Source organism: Pteronotus mesoamericanus, unplaced genomic scaffold (genome assembly GCF_021234165.1).
Source record: "Pteronotus mesoamericanus isolate MK-2021 breed Mesoamerican mustached bat unplaced genomic scaffold, CSHL_Meso_final scaffold_705, whole genome shotgun sequence".
Taxonomy (NCBI): Eukaryota; Metazoa; Chordata; class Mammalia; order Chiroptera; family Mormoopidae; genus Pteronotus; species Pteronotus mesoamericanus.
Genome location: NW_026555326.1, coordinates 17,115,502 through 17,137,638, shown reverse-complemented (window position 1 = coordinate 17,137,638; position 22,137 = coordinate 17,115,502). Strand labels below are relative to the sequence as shown.

General features: G+C 39.3%; 1 protein-coding gene across 1 annotated transcript; it reads right to left on the bottom strand.

Annotated features, from left to right (window-relative positions):
* Nucleotides 1-20,974: 20,974 nt before the first annotated feature.
* Nucleotides 20,975-21,244, bottom strand: LOC129062123 (late cornified envelope protein 2A-like). Its single transcript, XM_054562880.1, has one exon. It carries the CDS (start codon nt 21,242-21,244, stop codon nt 20,975-20,977), a length of 270 nt encoding a protein of 89 aa, XP_054418855.1.
* Nucleotides 21,245-22,137: the final 893 nt, after the last annotated feature.

Sequence of the window (22,137 nt, the reverse complement as noted above, 5' to 3'; positions counted from 1 at the left end):
ACCAGTGTATGTCAGGTCACTGCCAGCATTCCCCGTTCTCCTTGCTCTCTCCACTAAGGAGGCCATGGGCTGAATAGCCTCAGCAATCTTGAGAAAGAAGAACAAAGTTGGAAATATCACACTACCTGATATCAAACGATATTATAAGCCCATAGTAATAAAAACAGCATGGTACTGGCACAATAAAGGGCATATAGATTAATGGAACAGAACATGTAGCAGTGGGGAATTGTACCCCACCCCATCATTCTTTTGACATTTTTTCTATAAACGTTGATTCTGACTAATATGTAGCTTGTAGATAAATAGCATATTTGTATAAGAATCCTAGAAGCTCACTTCAAAAGACACAGACTCCAACCTTCAGCCATCCCAACTCTGGGATATTTGCTGGCCTTCAACCATAAAACCAGGATGACATACAACCAAGATGACCCACACCAGACCAGCACATGACCAGTTTCAAGGTCCTTATTAGAATGTGCTGTACTGGTCTGCATGCAGAGAACTTTGCAACCCCCTCCCCTTGATCTCTTTGTTCTGCTTTCCCTCTCCTTCTTTACGAAAACCTCTGCCTGCACTGAGATGTTAAATGGGCTGGGACATAAGAGTCCTCCATCTTCTCCGATTTCCAGTGTTGAATAAATCTCTTTTCATCTCACCAGCGCCTGTCTCATGAGTTGGCTCTTCTTGCAGCAGGCAGCTGGACCTGTACTCAGTAACGAATAGAGAGCCCAGAAATAAACCCACGCCTTTACGGTGAATTAATATTTGACATAGCAGGCAAAAACGTACAATGGGATAAAGACAGGCTCTTCAAGAAATGGTGTTGGGAAAATTGAAGAGATACATGAAAAACATGAAATTAGACCACCAGCTTACACTATACACCAGAATAAACTCAAAATGGAGTAAAGATTTAAATATAAATTACAAAAGCATAAAAATCCTAGAAGAAAATATAGGCAGTTAAAACCTGAAGCATTTCTCACAGCAATATTTTTGTCAATATATCTCCTCAGGCAAGAGAAACAAAGGAAAAAATAAATGGGACTATATCACACTAAAAAGATGTTGCACAGCAAAAAGAAAAAAAATCAACAAGATGAAAAGGGAATCCACTGAATGGGAAAACATGCTCACCAATAATACATCTGGTAAGGGGTTAGTTTTCAAATATGTAAAGAACTTATATAGCTCAAAACCAAGAAAACAAACAATCCAATTAAAAAATGAGCAAAGGCTGGCTGATGTGTCTCAGTGGATTGAGTGCCAGCTTACAAACAAAAGGGTGGCCAGTTCGATTCTCAGTCAGGGCCCATGCCTGGGTTGCGGGCCAGGTCCCCAGCTGGGAGCATGTGAGAGGCAACCACACATTGATGTTTCTCTCCCTTTCTTGCTCGCTCCTTTCTCCTCTCTCTAAAAACAAATAAATCTTTAAAAAGAAGAATAAAGGATTTTACTGAAAGAGTATTGGATAGCTCATCTTGAGAAAGGAAAATGCATGGGAACAAGGGCATCCAGGTAGCTCCCAGGACCACAAGGGAAGAATGTTACAAAACTGGTCTGGTAGAGAGAGCAATGCCCTGTAGCTGGACATCGATGCTGCTGACATTAGACACTGGATGTCAGCTGGTGCCCTTGCCCCCTCTGCTCCCGGGAACTCAGGCTTGTTGCCCTCCTGCCCTGCCACCGATTCAGTGGATTCTCTGTAGCCTCTGCTTTTTAGCATGAATAACTTCCAACTCAGTGTGTCTGCTTGGAGAACTTAGGTCATCTGCTAGTCCCTAGCAGCAAAGGAGACTGGGAAAGCAAGTATTAGTGTTTCAGCTTTAATAGTGAGAGGTAGAGTCTTCTCATCCACCCAAAACTCCTAAGACTGGAAAATTTCTAAACATAGGAAGAGGATCTAAAAGCCAGGTAGTCCCCACCTACCCTCCCACCCCCCAAAACTACTACAGCCCACCCCCTGGGTGGCCCAACATGGACCTACCTCAATTTGTCTATATTTGTGTTTCCAAAAGAAAAAATTTCTCTTACACAATCTACGGTCCCCATAATTTGTATAATGTAGATGCTCCTGCCCCCTCCCCAAGGGCGTGCATCAGCTTCACCAGTTATTGTGTTCATCTCCAAATCCAGGATCTCTAGATGGTGGCCCCTCCTTCAGGTCAGGTCCCATCTCAATGTTCTGTAATGTATAGTCTGAGTTGTAAAGTTAATAATCACCAGCATCTTCCGTAGAAAACAGAGAAAGAAAAAAATTGGTTTAAGTATATATTTGCATATATGACATAGCAAAAATAAAATATGAATAGATACTATATTCCATATTTCTGCACTAGGTCACATGCAAGGCCAAAGTAAGTATTTTTTATTTCCCTCCTTCATTCTCCTCTCCACATCCTCTTATCTTGGCAGACTGACTTCCTTTATGCAGTAGCACGGCCCAAACCTCCACTCCGGGGCATCCAAGCCCTCGGCAGTCCTATCTGTGTCTCTTCATTCTGGCCATTGGACATGACAATACTAGGAGTTACTCCAAGGACCTCCTCTTTCCACCCTCAGGATGTGGCAACATCTCTATTTTCTCTGGATGTTCAAGATCAATTATTTCTGGCAACACTGTAATAAGAACAAAGCCCGTTTCCCCAGTAACATCAGGATCTGACCTTGTACTTGGCTCCACAGGGCAGGCTGAGGTCTACTCTGGTTAAGGCCCAGAGGCAACGAGTGTCAGTGTGGGCTGAGTGGGAGACGAACTGGCTTCCCCTTGCACGGTGCCTCCCTCGAGATGCAGGATCATCAGGGGCTGATCATCAGAGGCTGAAGCAATTTCATGGGACAAGGAGGGACTGGCAGCTTTGGTTGATGAGGAAAACTCAATGAGAGTTAGGATTTTCAATGCTCTAAGTGGGCAAAGTGCTACCATATCTCCCAGTTCCAGTACTTGGGGTTAAATTCTTTCTGCTCAGTGCCCTAAATCTCACACAAGAGATCTTGGGAGGCTGTGGATTGAACATATAATTTGGCGATCCACAGAATTAAATTTTGTTGCTTTTTGACTGGCTCAGTCTTGTGGTCCTCAGAGATGAGTTTTATGTTTAAGTTTTTAATATTTTTTGTGGTAAAATATACATAAGAGAACTTTATTATTATTACTATTATGTTTATCCTCACCCAAGGACATTTTTTTCATTGCTTTTAGAGAGAGAGGAAGAGGGAATGAGAGAGAGAGAAACATCAATTGGTTGCCTCCCACATGTGCCCCAACTGGGAAGTTGAACCCTCAACCTGGGTATGTGCCCTGATTGGAATCAAACCTGCAAACTTTCGGTCTTTAGGATCATGCTCCAACCAACTGAGCCACACCAGCCAGGGATGTAACTTTACTTACTTACTTGCTTACTTACTTAATTTTAATCCTCACCTGAGGATATGTCCACTAATTTATTTATTTATTTTTTAGAGAGAGAGACATTGATAGGAGAGAGAAGCATTGGTTGCCTCCTGTAGACGCCCCAAACAAGGATCAAACTGCAAGCTAGGTATGTGTCCTTGGGAATCAAATCCGTAAAATATTGGGGTACAGGAAAATGCTTTAAGCAATTGAACCACATGGCCAGGGTAAAAACTCTATTTTTTAAGTTATATAAAGTTTGGAATTTTAGCCCCTGTTGTGCAAGCGAAATGTAAGAACTTGAGCTCCTTATTTTCTGCCTTTATTCTGCCCGGGGACATTAGAAGAAGCCACTGCGCTCCACAGTCCTCGGGGCACGGCATTCCCCAGACCGTGACTGCTTTGTCCCTCAAATCTTCCCTTCAGTGGGTTCTTCCATGCAACCATAGGGAAGAATGGAATTAGCAGAGATTCTTCATAGTTCCTGCTTCTCTGGGCACTAGCTTCTGATTCAGTTCCGGATCAGCCTATCCAATAAGTGGCCCAGGCCTCCTGCTTACTTCCTAGTTGTGAGAGAGTCTTGGAAAGTGAGTACCTGGCTTTCCAGTCTTTTAAAGGGACACATGCAGCCTTCCAACCACACTCATAAAAGGAAATTCCTCAAACGTATGCAGGGAGTTCAGATGCTGGGCAGCCTACAAACTGTCCAGGGTCTACTGCACTTCCTTATGAGGTTCTGAGGAAAATTAACAAAGATGATATGTAAATAAATATATATATCTATATATCTATATCTATATATATCTGACATCTAACATAGTACCTGGTACATATTATATCTCAATGTTATTTTCTACCATTTTCCTAGTTAATAAAATCAACAGGACTGATTCATGAAGGATGGGGCTCTGAATGTATAGTTAAACTTAAGCACTAAAATTATAATGTATGATTTAGGTCAAAGTTTACTAGGCAGGCTAGGGAAGGTTATATTAAGTCTTAGGCTTCTGGTACTTAGAAAACTTCTACTTTGGATATAAATATTGACTTTTTTTTACTCAGTTGAATTTTTTTTTAATTATGTTTTATTGATTATGCTATTACAGTTGTCCTGATTTTCCCTTTGCTCCCCACCACCCAGCACCTCCCACTCCCTCAGGCAGTCTGCCCGCCATTGTTCATGTCCATAGGTCATGCATATAAGGTCTTTGGCTACTCCATTTCCGATACTGTACTTTCCATCCCTGTGGCTATTCTGTAACTACCTATTTGTACTTCTTTTTTTTTAAGGTTTTATTTATTACTTTTAGACAGAGGGGAAAGGAGGGAGAAAGAGAGGCAGAGAAACATCAATGTGTGGTTGCCTCTCATGTGCTCCATACTGGGGACAGGGCCCGCAATCTGAGGCATGTGCCCTGACTGGGTATCGAACTGGGGACCCTTTGGTTCAGAGGCCAGCACTCAATTCACTGAACCACACCAGCCAGGGCCCTATTTGTACTCCTTAATCCCCTCATTTCTTCATCCATTTTCCCCCTCTCTCCTCCTGTCTGGCAACCATCTGGTAAGTAACTTCTTTTCTCTTGCTTTTAAGAGTCTCTCTTTATCTTTAACCTGTGGCCTTTTAATAATGATGTGTCTTGGAGTGGGCCTCTGCATCCATCATAATTGGGATGCTCTGAGCTTCCTGGATTTGCATGTCTATTTCCTTCACCAAATTAGAGAAGTTTTCTTTCACTATTTTTTCAGATAGATTCCCAATTTCTTTCTCCTCTCCTTCTGGCACCCCTATGAGGTGAATGTTGGGCCTCTTTAAAGTTGTCCCAAAGGCTGTTTATACAATCCTCATTATTTTTGGATTCTTTATTCTTCTTGTTGTTCTGCATGGTAGTCTTTTTTTTCCTTATGTTCCAAATCATTGATATGATTCTCAGCTTTATCCATTCTACTGTTGTTTCCCTGTAACTTGTTCTTTACTTCAATTAGTGTAAACTTCATTTTGGACTGGGTCATTTTTATGCTGCTGAGGTCCTCACTAAGTTCCTATAGCATCCTTATAATCAGTGTTTTGAACTCTGTATCTGATAGATTGCTTATCTCCCTTCCATCTAACTCTTTTTCTCAAGTTTTTATCTGTTCTTTCATTCGGGCCATGTTTCCTTTCTCCTCATTTCGGCAACCTCCCTGTGTTTTTTTCTATGTATTAGGTAGAGTTACTCAGACTCCATGTCTTGGAAATATGGTCTAATGAGGTAGGTGTCCTATAGTGTCTAGTGGTACAGCCTCCCCATCACCTAAGCGTGACACACGAGGTACACCCTTCGGGTGGACTGTCCCCAGTAGGGGTCATGTGAGAGGCAACCACACATTAATGTTTCTCTTCTTCTCTTTTTCCCTCCCTTCCCCTCTCTAAAATAAATAAATAAAATATGTTTTAAAAATGGGCAATGGATCTCAATAAATACTTCTCCAAAGACATACAGATATACAATAAACATATGAAAAGATGATTAACATCACTAATCATCAAGGAAATGCAAATCAAAACTAGAATAAGATATCACCTCACACATGTAAGAATGGCTATCATCAATAAATAAACAAAAAAACAAGTACTGGCGAGAATGTGTAGAAAACAGTATGGAGTTCCCTCAAAAAATTAAAAATGGAACTGCCTTTTGACCCAGAGGTCCCACTATTGGGAATGTATTCAAATAAACCAAAAACACTAATACGAAAGCATATGTGCACCCTTATGTTCATTGACCAAGATTAGAAACAACCCAAGTGCCCATCAGTAGATGAGTGGATAAAAATCTGTGTCACAAGCCCTGGCCCATATGGCTCAGCTGGTTAAAACATCGTCCTGTAAACAAAAAGGTCTTGGATTTGATTCCTGGTCAGGGCCCATGCCTAGGTTGCGGGCTCAGTTCCCTGTGAGGGTGTAGACAAGAAGCAACCAATTGTTGTTCTACTCCCTCTCTCTCCCCCTTCCTTCCTCTCTCTCTAAAAAAAAATAATAAACATGTCCTCTGGTGAGGATAAAAAAAATGCTCTGGCACATTTACGCAATGGAATACTGCTCAGCCATAAATGAGAGTATTATGCTAATCAGAGAAAGATAAATCTTATGATATCATATAACAGACAAAATAGGGACAGAAGCATAGATATATAGAACAGACTGAAACTGACAGCTGTCAGAGTGGAGGGGGTTTGGGGGGTCAGGTAAAATAAGGGTGATGTGATTAAGCAAAAATATATATGTATGTATATGTATATACACATAGACACTGACAACAGTATGGTGATAGCCAGAAGGAAAGGGGGCTGGTGGGGGTAGTTGGAGGTGGGCAAAGGGGGGATAAGTGGTGACAGAAAGAGACTTTGCTTTGGGTGATGTGCTGACAATTGTTACTTGCAGATGATGTTTGGTTGAGCTGTGTACTTGAAACCTGTATGGTTTTGTTAACTGTTGCCACCCCAATAAATTCAACAAAAAGTTAAATAATTCCACACTGTAAAAAAATAGACCGAAGAGCCCTGGCTGGTGTGGCTCAGTGGAAAGAGTGCCGGCCTGTGAACCAAAGGGTCGCTGGTTCGATTCCCAGTCAGGGCGCATACCTGGGTTGCAGGCTAGGTCCCCAGAATGGGGTGCATGAGAGGCAACCACACATTGATGTTTCTCTCCCTCTCTTTCTCCCTCCCTTCCTCTCTCTAAAAACAAATAAATAAAATGTTTTTTAAAAAGATTGAGGAGAGAAATTGATAGCAAATGGACATGGGTAAACTTTCTGCGGTGATGGACTAATTCTGCATCATGGTAGGTTTAGTCGTTGCAGGACTACATACATTTGTTAAAACTCTGAATTGCATACTTGCACTTAAAATTAATTAATTGTCTTTCTCATGAGTTATACCTCTTTAAATAAAAATAAGATATAAAAAAAACTATCTTCAGATCAATCTTAACAATTATATTGACTAAGAGAAATAAACCAGTCAGAGAAAGACAAGTACCATATGACTTCACTCATGTGTGGAAGCTAATGAACAAAATGTTTTAACAAGCAAAATAGAGACAGACTCGTAGAGAACAGGCTGACAACAGTTGGAGGGGGTGGGTTGGGGGACTTGATGCAGGGGTGGGGAGATTGAGCTAAAAAGAAATAAGAGAAAAAAACTCATGGATGTGGACAATAGTGTGTTGATGGGGGAGGGGAAGAAGTAGAGTGTAATCCTAAAATTTATATAAAAGTATAGAAGACCACAAATAGTAAAAGCAATCTTGAGACCAAAGAACAAAGCTAGAGTTATCATACATCCTGATTTCAAAATATATTATAAAGCTACAGTAATTAAAACAGTATGATACTGGCATAAAGACAGATTTATAGGCCAATGGAAAGAATAGAATCTAAAAATAAAACCAGGTATATGTGGCAACTGATCTTTGATAAGGGTGCCAAGCATATACAATGGGGAAGGAATAGTCTCTTCAACAAATGGTTTTGGGAAAACTGGATGTCCACATGCAAAAAAGAAAAACTAAAATTGAGCTTAACTTAAAATGGATTAAAGACTTAAACCTAAGACCTGAAACTAAAACTCCATAAGAACACGCAGAGAAAAGGCTTCTGGACATCAGTCTTTGCTATGATTTCTTGGCTATGACACCAAGAGCACAGACAACAAAAGCAAAAATATACAAGTGGGACTAAATTAGATGGAAAATCTTCTGTATAATAAAGGAAACAATCAACAGAGTGAAAAAGCAATCTCCAGAATGAGAGAAAATATTTTCAAACCATCTATCTGATAAGAGGCTAATATCCAACATATATAAAGAACTCATACAACTCAATTGAAAAAAGAAAAGAATAACCTGATTTTAAAATGTGCAAAGAACTTGAATGTGCCTTTCTCCAAAGAAGGCATACAAATGACTAACAGATGTAAGAAAAAGTGTTCAACAATCCTAATTATTAGGCAAATAAAAACCAAAACCAATGTGAGATATCAACTTACATCTTTTAGAATGGCTATTTTAAAAAAATAAGAGTTTGGAGGAGAATGTCAAGAAACTGGAACCCTTGTATACTGTTGGTAGTCATGTAAAATGGTGTACCCACTTTTGAAAGCATTGTAGAGGTTATTTTAAGAATTGAAAAATAGAACTGCTTTAAATATTCTTGTACAAGTTTTTATGTGGATGTATATTTTTATTTCTCTTGGAGACATATAAGGAGTGGGATTGCAGGATACTGTGGTGGCTCTATATATAATATTTAGAGGAAATATCAAACTGTTTTCCAAAATGGTTGCACCGTTTTATATTTGTACTAGCAATGTATGAGTGCTCCAATTTCTTCACAACTTTGCAAACACTTAATATTTTTTGTCTTTGCATTACAGCTATTCTAGTATAGCCATCCATATTCACACATCCAAGGTGTGAAGTGGAATCTCATTCTGACTTTGATTTGCATTGCTCTGACAACTAATTATGTTGAGAATGTTTTCAGGGGCCATTGTCCATTCATTAGATCTTCTTGTAGAAATGTCTATTCAGATTTTTTGTTCATTTTAATTGGGCTATATGTCTTCTTTTATTGAGTTGTAAGAGTTTATGTATTCTGTGTACAATCCTTTATCAGATTTATTATTTATGAATATTTTCTCCCATTCTGTGGGTTGTCTTTTTACTTTCTTAATAGTGTCATTTGAAGCATGAAAGCATTACATTTTGATGGTCCAATTTGCCTGAACATCAGCAGAGAGCCAGGTGGCAGTAGTAAAAGTAGGACATTGGCTGAAAACTCAGTTTCATGCCCTATGGCCCTCAGCTACTCTATGGCTCACTTAGCCACTTACTGAGCTGAGTAGACTGAGCAAGCTCATATTCAAGTGTCCCTTCAATCCATATTGTTTTAACAATTTATTTAACATTTCTTCAAAGAGCAGACTGGAGCATGAATGGAGACCAAAAAATAATGGGGCAGATTCATCTTTCCTGAAAGGCAGCTGAATGGCAATACATTACCATTTAGTCTTGTTCCTAAGAGGTACAAATTCTCATACCAAGCATTTTTAATCAAATGAAAGTAGTTCTGTTTAGTATACTTTTCTCCATCTACATGAATCCCAAAGGATTTTCTAACTCTGTTGCAATAGCGTGCAAAGAAAATGAAAATAATTTACATGCAGCAGAGTGAGTTAAACTAACCAGGCTGCTCATGGCCAAAACTGCTCAGCCAGGGATCCCTGGCCTTCTGGCATCTTCATGGACTGGGAGGATCCAAGTCTCACACAGTCCATGAGTCCATGATTGCACAGGGCATTTCCACTGAGAAACTGTACTGTGCACTTAACTCTCAATCAAGAGAAAGATGGAACCGATCATTTCTCATGACCCAGACAACATTATTTATAGGCTATCGTGGGATAAAAGTATCTTAATTAGATACTATCACTACGCACACACACATACACCCTATGACTACTTATATCTGGTTGTGGTATCTTTTTATCACTGGAAGTAAATGATGGTTTAGACATTTGAACTATTTAGGTCAGCATTAAGGAAACATTTATGAACCATTGCATCTGTGCCTTGGAATGCCCTTGATGAAGGGACTATTCCCAAAAATTCTGTGCTGAGCAAATCAGATAAAGATCAAGCAGGTCTTGTGACAGTAAAGAGAGTGGAATATGCTAGGCTGAATTTAGAAAGCAAAGCATCTCCAAGGGGCATAACTGAAGGATTTTCTTGGACTGCACCCCACTAGTAAGGTCAAGAATCAGAGTTCATTGCCTCACTCTTACATATGCTAGGCAATTGTTCACTGACTATGTGGCCAACTCTGGAAACATCACATGATTTAAAGAAAGATACCCTGTGCCCATCTTGACTATATTCCAGTGGACCGACAGAAGTTTGACAAGAGGAAATATACAATTATTAATTATAAATATTTAGGCGGCCAGAGCCATTGGAGATCTACAAATGGTTCTAGGAATCCCCAGTGAGACTAAACCCTGTTCCTTAGGCCTTCTCTGATGACAATTCCAAACTCCACCAGGGATGGGCACTATGCTTGTTTCGTAGCTCATTCCATCACACCTGTCTGAGGGATGTGTAAGCTGGTGGAGCTGGGTCTGGGAGATACCCTCACCCCGAGGTCCTGTGAGGGAAATACAAGGAAGACCCGCATAAGCCTCCTCTCCTGACACTGCACACGTGACAATGGGCTTCTATTTTATATGTGCATGTCCAGGGCGTAATTCACTTAGCTCTGCAGAAGGAGCCGGTGGGTGTGTTTCCCTCATCTGAACTCAGGGAAGCCTGGGCATTCCTTCACTCAAATCCTCTTCAAACGTCAACTAATTCAGCAGCAAAGACCGAGCACAAACTTGTAGGTTAATGTTGTATTTTATCGAAAGGGCATTTATGAAATAATGTTCAAATTCATGTGTTTTTTACATGAAAAGACACTCTGTATCATAGTCTCTGAAAAGACATTTTGTCTTTTAAGATGACTCTATCTGTTTTTCCTTTTACAAAATTTTCTACAGTTTTAGGAAGTATAATTTTTTGCATCTGTGTCTTAAATGTTTGATATTTCAGTGCCTCTTTGCTGGCAAGAGCTAGCTGTCACTAAAATAAATTAAGTAAAAAGAAAAGTGAGATTTCTTAAAATGTCTGTTTCATTTTTTTTTGAAAAAGAATGATATTCATTTAATAAGTCATATTTTCTGCGAGTAAAATTATTGCCAGTTTATAAGATATGGAATAAGACAATCACTATTTCAGGATTTTCTTTTTTTTCCAGTTGCTCCAGTACATTAACCTATTAAAATGTTACCAGTCTGTGTCCATGCAGGAAAGCAGAAAGCATCACTTTTTTTGACAGAAATAATAAGGAATGGCTTAAACAGGTATTGGGGGATTAAAAAGACAAATGGAGCATTCAACAACACAGAGCAGTTGCTGCCACACTTGAGACTGGAGGAGCGCAGTGAAGAGGCTGGGGTTCTTGGAACCTAGGAATTTAAAAGAGGGATCCACACAGAGCTGGAGGCCAGGCTTCTGGGGGGGCAGAACACTGAGAACTGGGTTTTATGCCGATGTAGGGACAAAGCTGGGAGACAAAGAAGTCAGTGGAGTTTTCAGCAGAAACTTGGGGCCCTCATGCTAACAGTCAATTTTCACCTAAGGATCTATACCAAGTGAGGGGCTTTGTAGGCCAATAAGATAAAACATAAGTGGGAAAGCTTTAGAATAGAGCTGCAATGCTTATGGTGGTTTATAAGACAGAGATTAGAGTTTAGGAATATATCCGTTAACTATACCCCAGAATAAAGAATGACATAATTAACAAAATGCATACTGTGATTATTTATTTAGCTCATGAGATGGCGGGTCTTCACAGTGCCGGTGTGGTTTGACCTAAATTGGGCTTAACTGGGTGGCTCAACTATGCTTTTCGTGTCTCTTTTGCCCTGTGGGGGACAGTCGGCTATCCTGGGCATGCTTTTCTCATGGGGGTGGAGGAGGCATAAGTAAGCAAATGGAAACACACAAAGCTCCTGAAGAGCTAGGGCCATGAGTTGGGATACCACCACAGCTGTCTTATTCCATTGACCAAAGCAAGACACAAGGCCAAGCCCAAGGCCAAGGTGTATGTATACAAGGGGCAAGTAAAAAAAGATTGACAATAAAGCAATCCACCATGGTGAGCCAGAGGCAAGAAACATCACTGAATACTTCAAATAAATTATAGATATATCAAGGACTTTAAAGGGGAGAAAAGTATATGTCTATATTTTAAAAAATAAAAGCATATATATGTTCTATCTTAATGCAAAAATTATTTGAAAATTTAAAATGAATGAAAACATAAATGTGTGTACACAGAAAACAATAAAAAATAAATGGTATTTTTCCAAATATGAAAAAAATTACCACAAATAAAGCAAAAATGTACATGAATTAAAACTACTGGTGAACAAATGAATTTTTATGAGTGTATAAGTTTAGTCAAAATGGAGACTGGAAATGAGAAATGTAAGTGCTCAGTTAAGATTCTTAAAATACACCAGGCATAAAGAAAGGAAAATTTTGACAGTCAATACTGCCCAGATCTCCGGTTATCCCTTTCTACAGCTCCAGTGCACTCTGCCCACCCCATCTCCACCTTTTTGCACTTTTTCCTCTCCAACAGGCAGCACCTGCAACTCTTCATCAGGGGCATGCACGGTCCCTGAGTAAGCGGAGCCACATAGTCCACACAGGCAGAGAGCCGGAGGTCCCAGGACATGGTCCACCTGTGCTAGCTCCAAATTTCCCTAGTTTTCCCTCACATGAGAATGTTTTTACTTCATTTTTCATTCCTTAAAGATATAGAATTATTGGCTAGATGTATATCTGGTTGACAGTTTCTTGTTTTGTTTTTTTCCATTTTCAAGAAAGATGTGCTATCTCCTTTCACCTCTGCGGTTTCTGATGAGGAATCAGCAGTAATGTGAATCTTTGTTATCCTTTAGCTAATGCATCATTTTTCTCTGGCTTCTTCCAAGAGTATTTATTTGTCTTTAGTTTTCAGCTGATGTGATTGTGTTCCTTTAAACCTATCCTGTTTTTGAGTTCATTCTGATTCTTGAATCTGTATGTTCATGTCTTTCACTAAATTTGAGAAGTTTTAACTAGTATTTCTTCAAAGATTTTTTTTCAGTCCCATGTTCTTTTTTCTTTCTTTGTGGAACTCTAAAGGCATAACCTCTGCCTTTAATTTTTCCACAACTCTGATGCGTTGTTAATTTTTTTCTCTCTGTTCAGATTGGGTCATTTTTCTTGATCTATTCCAAGTTCGCAGGTTCTTTCCTTTCTCATCTTCATTCTGATATTAATTCATTCAGTGATTTTTAAAATTTCCATTATTATATTTTTTAGTTCTAAAATTTCCATTTGGTTCTTCTTCATATATTTTTTGCTTGCTGAGACATTTTTTATTTTCACATTGTTTTGATAGTATTCATGATTGCTAATTTGAGCATTTCCATCTCAATAGCTGCTTTTGAAATTGTGACAGATAATTACATCTGTCATCTGGACATTGGTTTCTGATGATTCTCTTCCAATGTGAACTAAAATTTTCATAATTTTCTTATGCTAAGTAATTTTGATTTCTTTCCTGGATACCATTAACATTATGCTATGAGACTCTGGGTATCTTTTAAATCCTACAGAAAATGTTGGTATTTTTGTTTTAAATAGGCAGTCAACCTAACTCATTTCATTTCACAAGTCACAACTCATTTTCTATGTGATGTGGTCCCAATATCAATAAAATTTCCCAAAACTTTGTAGTGTTCATATCTGCCCAGAGTAAGTGCCAATCAGTAGTCAGCCATAAACTTGGGTCGTAGAGTCTCTATTAGTTAAGTTCTCGTTTTTTGTTTGTTTGTTAATTAGGATCAAATCTATGCATGTATGTCCTAGGGGTGAACCTTAGGGTACATAAGCAATTTTATGGAATCACTTTCCTAGGCCTCTCTCTGCATTCTCCCCCATACTTTATTTTTTTATATTCATTGATTTTTTTTAAGAGAGAGGAAGGGGGGAGAGAGAGAGAGAGAGAGAGAGATTGATTTATGCATTAATGGGTTGATTCTTGTATGTGCCCTGACCGGGGATTGAACTCACCACCTCAGTTCATCAGGACAATGCTCTCAGTTCCCCATATTTTTTTGATTCTCTAGGGCTCGTTTTCATGGTCTTGACAGGAACTGAAGAACTAGTTACCCTGCTCTGCCACATATTTATAAATTATATAAGGCTTATGTCCAAGCTCAAGAAGTGAGGGGACAGAGAGACATAAAGAAAACAATGGGGGTTGGCCCTGCCCTTGTGGGAACACAGCTCCACCAAAGAAAAAGGGAGGTTCTCCTTACAGTTTTGGCTCCTGCTGGCCCCTCCTCAGCTGTTTACTGCCACCGTGAAATTGCCTGAGGTATTAGGTGTAAAAAAACAAAGATAGAAAAAAATGGGGGATTTCCACATTCTCTCTCTCTCTCTCTCTCTCTCTCTCTCTGAACATTAGGATTTTCCCTTGTTTACCCTTAAGCCACAACCAGATGGCTTCTCTAAAGCTCTGTAGGTACAACGTAGTGCTCATATTCAAGTTTCCAGCTGCATTAAGTTCATGTCAGGAAATACCACAGAAAAAAAGTAAGCTCATCACCATTTCAGTTCCACTTTGAATTCTGGTGTTCTTTGCCTGCCTGCCTGCTGCTATTTCAGAGTTTTCAAATAGCTTACTCTGTGAGACTGTCCAGGTTTTATTGTTTTATGTAGTCAGAGGAAGAAATGTTTACACCACTATACTGAAATAAGAATTTCTGATTTATAGTTCTAATACCTTATTTTACTTTCCTTCTTCAGGTGCACAAATTATCTATATGTCAGATATGGAGATATTTTCTATACTTGTTACTTTCTGATCCTTTTGGTTTTACTTTCTTTGTCTCTCTTTTCATTTTTATCTTCTCCATACTGTTAGATATAGTTATTTTTCCTTGGGTATCTCATAGATAATTTTGTCTTTTTCTTTAATTTTTTCCTAAGTATGTTTATAATACATTTTAAAAAGAATATTGGTAGTCATTTCTAATACCTCTGATCTTAAAGGGATGTTTTGAAATATGCGTGATATTTATGTACTTTGTCATTTAAACCCATGAATCCATATTCCCCTGGTAAGTACTGCAGACTCTGAATGGAGATAATTATAAAGAAAATGCTCCAAACCCAAGTCTGTGTGAAGGACTGAAGGGGGTCAAGGACTCGATGGTACCCAATGAGCCCTACTTTATAATGCCCAAGCACCAGAAAGTCAACTCTTCAGGTCTGCCTCCCTGCCTTGTCCCAGGCAGAAAATATTCCCTACGCTTTATATTATAACCAGTCACCCCCTGGGGAGCTGGGGAAGGAAAGATGGGCATGTAAAACAAAAGTGAGTTAATCCCCACATTTTCTCCTAAACTCTTCATGGGAACAGGGTTACCTGTTGCCCTGACTTTACTTTGGAGGGAACTTAAGCTTCCTTTATAGTTAGTTCCCTGGCCACCATGTTCTCAGATATAAAAAGGGTTGAAATTAAAACCTGGCAAGTTTTCTCATCCTTAAAATAAGGGAAAATCTTAATTCTAGAATAAGGTAAAGTCTCTTGCAAGATTAATCTAGAATAAAAGAGAGAAAATATTAAATAATATTATGAATTAAAATGTTACATTTCTTTAGGACTATAATAAAGCAAAGACTAAAAAAATAAAAAGCACAATACTATCAATAAGTGTACTATAACAATGCTGAAAGTTTAGATATAATAGCAAATATACATGGAAGTATAATCTACCAAAATAAACTCAAGAGGAAACAAAAATATGAACACTCTTATAGGAAATAAAGAGATCTAGGGATCAGGATGGTGGAGGAGTGAGTAGAAGTTACACTGACCTCCTCCCAGGACCAAGCTGGAATTATAACTAAATTGTGGAGAAATCACATGGAACAAACAACTGAACAATAGCAATAGCCTTATAACCTTGGACAGACAGAACAATCAGCTTTAGTACAACCTAACTGGTAAGGAGTGTGGTAGAGACTTGAGAAGGTAGATGGGGTGCTCACAGGCAGCAGCCCCAGCTGGATATGGAAACGGCCAGTTGGATCCCCCTGAGAAGAGAGGCACCTAAACCATAAGCAGGGATCTCCAGCCTACAGCACCAGAACCCAAAAAGTATACAGATAACAGCCAGCTGTGAAAGCGGCAGGGTTGCTCTCTGCCAGAGACCGGTGGCTAGATACGCAAAGAGCCGTTTAAAGGGCCAACGCATAAATTTTTATTTGCAGCCACTTACCCTGGGCTCCGGCCAAGGCGGGGTACAGAGTGGGCTAGTGACACCTGAAGAGAGATTGGGGAAGGATATTCTGGGGAGAGAACTGAGAGAGTATCCAGCAGGACCCCAGTGCTGACTCATCCCCCATGCAGCAGCAGCCATCTTGCTCAGGCAGACCACTCCCCTGAGTGGCAGCAGCATGAGAGTACCCAATAACCCCGCCCCCAGGAAGGACTCTACCCTGCCCTGTGGTGTCTTTAAGCCAGTCTGCCAAGTGCAGAGTGACTAGATTAACAGCTGAAGGAGTCTGCCACGGACAGTAGATTCCTGAAAGTCTCAAACAGACTGCCTAAGGTCAGACAGAGTCAACATCTGACATTATCAGAGGCATATACAAAAAGGAAAAACAGTGGTCTCCTACCATAGAGGTTCACACCACAAAGTCAGGAAATCAAGACAGATCAATTTAAGAAGTAGAAGCAAAAGAGAAGAGCCTCACAAATAATGGGAAAACAAAGAAACACCCCCCAGTCAAAGGGAAAGGAGGAATCCCCAGGAAGAGAACTAAATGAAATAGTGGTTATTAAACTATCGAGGAAGCTCAATGAGCTCAGTGAGCTCAGAGAGAATTACCAAGAACTACAGGGAAACTATGAGGAACTTACTGAAAACTATATCAGCATGAAAAAAAGGACAATAGAAACTATCAATAAGAGACAAGAGGAAATGAAAAATACAATTTCTTAATTGAAGAACACAGTAGAAGGAATCAAAAGCAGGCTAGATGAAGCCAAGGATTGAATCAGGAGGCTGGAGGACAAGGTAGAAAAAAGCTCCCAGAAAGAGCAAGAAAAGGAAAAAAGACTCAAAAAGAATGAAGAGGCATTGAGGGAAATGCAGGACAACATGAAATGTAATAATATCCATATAATAGGGATACCAGAAGGAGAAGAAGAGGAACAAGGGATAGAGAGCCTGTTTGAAAAAGTAATGATGGAAAATTTCCCTAATTTGAGGAGAGAAAAAGTCACACAAGTCCAGGAAGCACAGAGAGTCCCATTCAAGAGGGACCCAATGAGGCCCACTCCAAGACACATCATCATTAAAATGGCAAATATCAAAAACAAGCAGAGAATCCTTAAGGCAGCAAGGGAGAAACAAGTAGTAACATACAAGGGAGCACCAATATGGCCAGCAGCTGACTTCTCAACAGAAACACTACAAGCCAAAAGGGAATGGCAAGAAATATTCCAAGGAATGCAAAGCAAAGGCCTGCAACCAAGACTGCACTACCCAACAAGGCTCTCAATTAAAATGGAAGGCAAAATAAGGGGTTTCCCAGGCAAAAGAAGGCTAAAAGAATACATCTCCGCCAAACCAGCACTGCAAAATATGCTAAAGGAACTGCTTTAAGAAGATGAAGAAAAAGAGTCTATGAATACCCAGATCCTTTCACGGTCACCAATATTTGATATAACCAATATTTTTAATACTTATTAATCTGATTGTGACCTTGATGTGTTATTTTAATTGTTACTTTATTATTTGTTAAAGCTAAATCTGTTTTGTATATTTCTTGCCTATTTCTATTATTTTTAAAAAGCTTTAAATGATTTTTTGGTATTCTTTATCCATTTTTTGATTAAATACTTATAGAATTTTTGCCCTAAAAAAAAATTAACCTTTTATTTATATGTGTTGCAAATATTTTCCTATTCTATTACTTGTCCTTTAACTATTTGTATATGTATATTATTATATAGTCTTAAATGTTTAATATGATCATATTGTCAATATTTTGCTTTATAGCTTCTGGGTTTGAATATGTTACTTCAGGGTGAAGAAAAATATTATTTTGAATTTTCTCCAAAAACTCCTTTGATTTTACATACTGATTTTAAACTCACCTGAATATATTTTGTATAATGTGTGAAATAGGGCTCTGTATTTGTTTTATTTCAAGTAATAGTGGTCCATGCACCTTATTTGTTAAATAATCCTCATTTCCCCTATTGATCTGAAATATCAATTGAATCATATATTACATTGTTAGACAGATATATACATTTGTTTCTAGAATTCTCATTTTATTTCATTGATCTATTTGATTATTTCTGTGCTGGTGTCATGTTTTAATTGCCAAGACTTTATAATGGATTTAAATTTTTAATATTTTATAATGGATTTTGACATTTAAAAAAATAAATAAAATCAATTTGTATTGGAAAAAAGAAAGAAAGAAAGAAGGAACTCCTACCTTTTGCGACATCATGGGTGGAACTGGAGAATATTATGCTAAGCAAAATAAGCCAGTCGGTAAAAGACAAATACCATATGATCTCACCTATAAGTGGAATCTATTCAACAAGATAAACTAACGCACAAAATATATCACAGGCAAGGAAACATGGAGCAGACTGAAAGTGATCAGAAGGGATGGGGAAGGAGGACAATGGTGGAAAGAAGGGGAAAGGACTAGACAAAACATGTGTGAATGACCCATGGACATGGACAACAGAGTGGGAATTGACTGTGGGAGTGGGGGTGAGGGATGGGATGGGTGGAGGAGGGCAAAGTTGGGGAGGAATTGAGACAACTGTAATAGAATAAATATGAAATTTTAAAAATAAAATTTCAAAAAAAAGAAATAAACTCAAGTACTATTTAAAAACATTCCTATAAAACAACTACAGCATAGATGGTTTTACAGGCAAGTAATATAAAACTTATAGTAGATCATTTCACATTTATTCAAGGAAGTGGCCATAAAAATTTGTATAATCATTTTTTAAAAGAGATTAACATTATCTTTTAAATTTAAATCCTTACATATTAGATACAAGTTTCAGCAATTCTCCTTCTAGAAGACATATACAAGAATGCTTACAGCATAGTAAAAACACAAAAACCATAAAAACTGACAATTTGTAAGACAGAGGATATATAAACTGCAATGTATGCACACAATGTAATTCAGCTGTTGAAATGAACTACAATGAAATACAACAATCTGAACAAATGTTAGAAGTATAACATTAAGTATACAGTGTATCTTTTATAAAATTAAAAATATTTTTTAATGAATTGGGTCAAGATGTTAAACAAAAAAAAAAGTAACTTCCACAGCTGAAGTATTCTGTGAAAGTAAAGTTTAATTGAGTCAGATGCCTGTGAAAAAAAGAGCAGTCTTGGGGCATGGAGTCCAAACCACCAGCTCGGCAGGAAAGACAGCATGTACATTACCCAGGAGTTTGCAAGCATTTTTGTACATCAAGTAAGGGGACAATGGATGTAAGCTGCCTGAAAGAATGTACACTAGCTATAGACGAAGAGGTAGGAGAAGATGAGGTGGGATAGAGGGGTGGAGCAGGCAGCTCTAGGACAGGGGCAGAGTCCACAAAAGGAAATACCTCCTCCTATGGGTTCGTCGTAGGCAGCAGTCTGGAAAGCCCATATGTAAACAAGGCTCCTGGAGTTGGGTGATGCCTGGCTGTAATTTGTAGAAATAGCCACCTGCAAATTAATCCAAAATTCCCACAGGCAATAGAAGGAATATGAGCAGTCTTTTGTCGGAGCTGGTCCACATCTCTTACCAGGTTAACTGTTCTGCCTTTTTCTCTCACTCTCTGGCCCCTGTAATTTAATTTAAAGTATCTCAGAATTTTCTCCTTGTCAGTTAAAACAATTAAACAAGAAAGGAAAAAACAATAATTAAAATAATTATTAAATAAAATATATAATAGAAGGATAGATATACTTAGAGGGATAGACAGATGAGCACATAACGAGGACCATAGGGATTAAAGATGAGAGTGTACCATGGACCAATGATTATGATAATTCCATTGTATTCACTAGGGTTCTTACAAAGAAGAAAAAAAGGAAATAAAGATCATATACTGAAAAAACTGTAGCAACAGCTAAATGTAAAGGTAGAAGGTATTCTTCTCCCTGCCTACAAAATCTGTAATGCCAAGAACCATGAGATCCTTTGGGTTCCTATTTTTTTAACATCCTTTTACCAATTGACTGTGAATCCACAGAGCAAGGAAGGAAGGGACTGGAGATCCCCTGCATGGGCCCATGAACATGAGGGGCCTTTTGGTAAGAATGGCTCAGGGCTCAGAGAGTAGTAAGGTGGCATCAGAAGAAGGTCACTGTCCACAGGTCCTGGGAGGAATCCCTTTCTGTGGAGTCTAGCTCCGTGACCTTGGATCTTAAGGTCATGGAGAGGAGCTTATTGGAGGCAAGGGGTAGAAACTAGTGCCTTCCAGAAAGCTCAGGGGAGGGTTGGGATTTTGGAGGACCCTCAGAGTGAGTGAGGAAGCTGGAAGGGAGATTGAAAATTGTGCTGAGTTTGGGGCGGAGAGGGTAGGTCACTGGTAAATGACTCTAAATGAAAAAGGAATAATAAAGACCAGTGCACAATATGCGCAGAAAATAGATTTATTGTCACTTCAAGAAAAAAATCAGAGGAAATTCAGACTGTCTAGCGAACAGTTGGAATAACGGATCAAACAAATATCTACTATTAAAATATATCAAGTTTCCTTGGACTGTTTCAGCCTCCAAGTTGCAGGAAGGAGAGGGGTGAAGAGAAAGCATTAGGCTGGAGCAGGCCCGTGATTATTTGCATATTCCTCTGTTGCTCCTCCGTGGTCTTGAGGGCCCAGCTTAGCGGCAGCCCCTAGAGCTGTCACAGCACCTGGAGCTCCCAAAGGGCTCACAGTCATTGCCGCCAGGACTCTGGTACTGGCACAGATGAAAGAGATGAGGCTTGTAAGTGGCCCAAGCAGCTCCTGCCACGCCCAGAGGTGGAGGAGACTGGAGCTGGGCATGGGGCTGGGCACTTGAGTGGCACTTTGAGAGACATTTGGGGGTGGGGCAATTGGGAGAGCACTTAGGAAGGGGCTGGCACTGCTGCTGGTTCTGCTGGCAGGACATCTCAGCTGCAGTTAAAGCAAACTTAAAGCAAAATGAGAACCAAATAAAATGCATCGAGCACAGAATAAGAATATTTTTAATTCTCAACCAATCATCACTATGCAAGTCAAGTGTTTGTAAAGCGTATTCTCATTCTAGAACAGAAGTCCCATTAATGTGTTCAGTTGACGTATTAGTTCTGCACATAGAATGTATGCTACAGACAAAGGTTGGTTTGTCACCATTTTATCCACAGGCCTCTACCTACAAGATGAATTCACAATTAAGCTGAGGCCTATCTTCTTTATTTTTTTTTAATTTTTAAAAATTTACTGATTAGAGAGAGAGAGAAAGAGAAACATCAATTTGTTTTTCCACTTATTTATGTAAACATTCGTTGATTCTTGTATGTGCTCTAATGGGGAATCAAACCCACAATCTTGGCATATCAGGACAACACTCTAACCAACTGAATTACCTGGCCAGGGCCCCATCCTCTTTAAATGCATCAAGTGTATGTGTGAAATCTGCCCAGGGGACAATTTACAGGGACTTGGAGGGGTTTCTCCCTCTCCCCCAAGCACCGTGGTCCCCAGGGTTGATTCCTACTCTCCACATACCTCCCTCTATGCTTCCACCCCTGACCCCTCCTCTTCACTCTCTCATTATTTCATCCACCGTATTTAGGATTTTCTCCATCAACCCAGAGTCCTCACTTGGGCTTGCATAGACTCACCAGGACCTGACTCAAGTGAGTTCAGGTTCCTGAGGTATCAGAGAGAATGAGGAAAAAGGGCTCAGAGACCTTTTATAGGAAGTCCCAGCATGGACTCAGAGGTGGACCTGCCTCTGGGAGGAGCAGGAGCAGCTCTTGGACAACCAAAGAATGCGTGGGGCCATTCTCCACATTCCCC

Excerpts from the sequence above, each read along its gene's own strand:
- LOC129062123 (XM_054562880.1), bottom strand. The coding sequence starts at position 21,244 with ATGTCCTGCCAGCAGAACCAGCAGCAGTGCCAGCCCCTTCCTAAGTGC.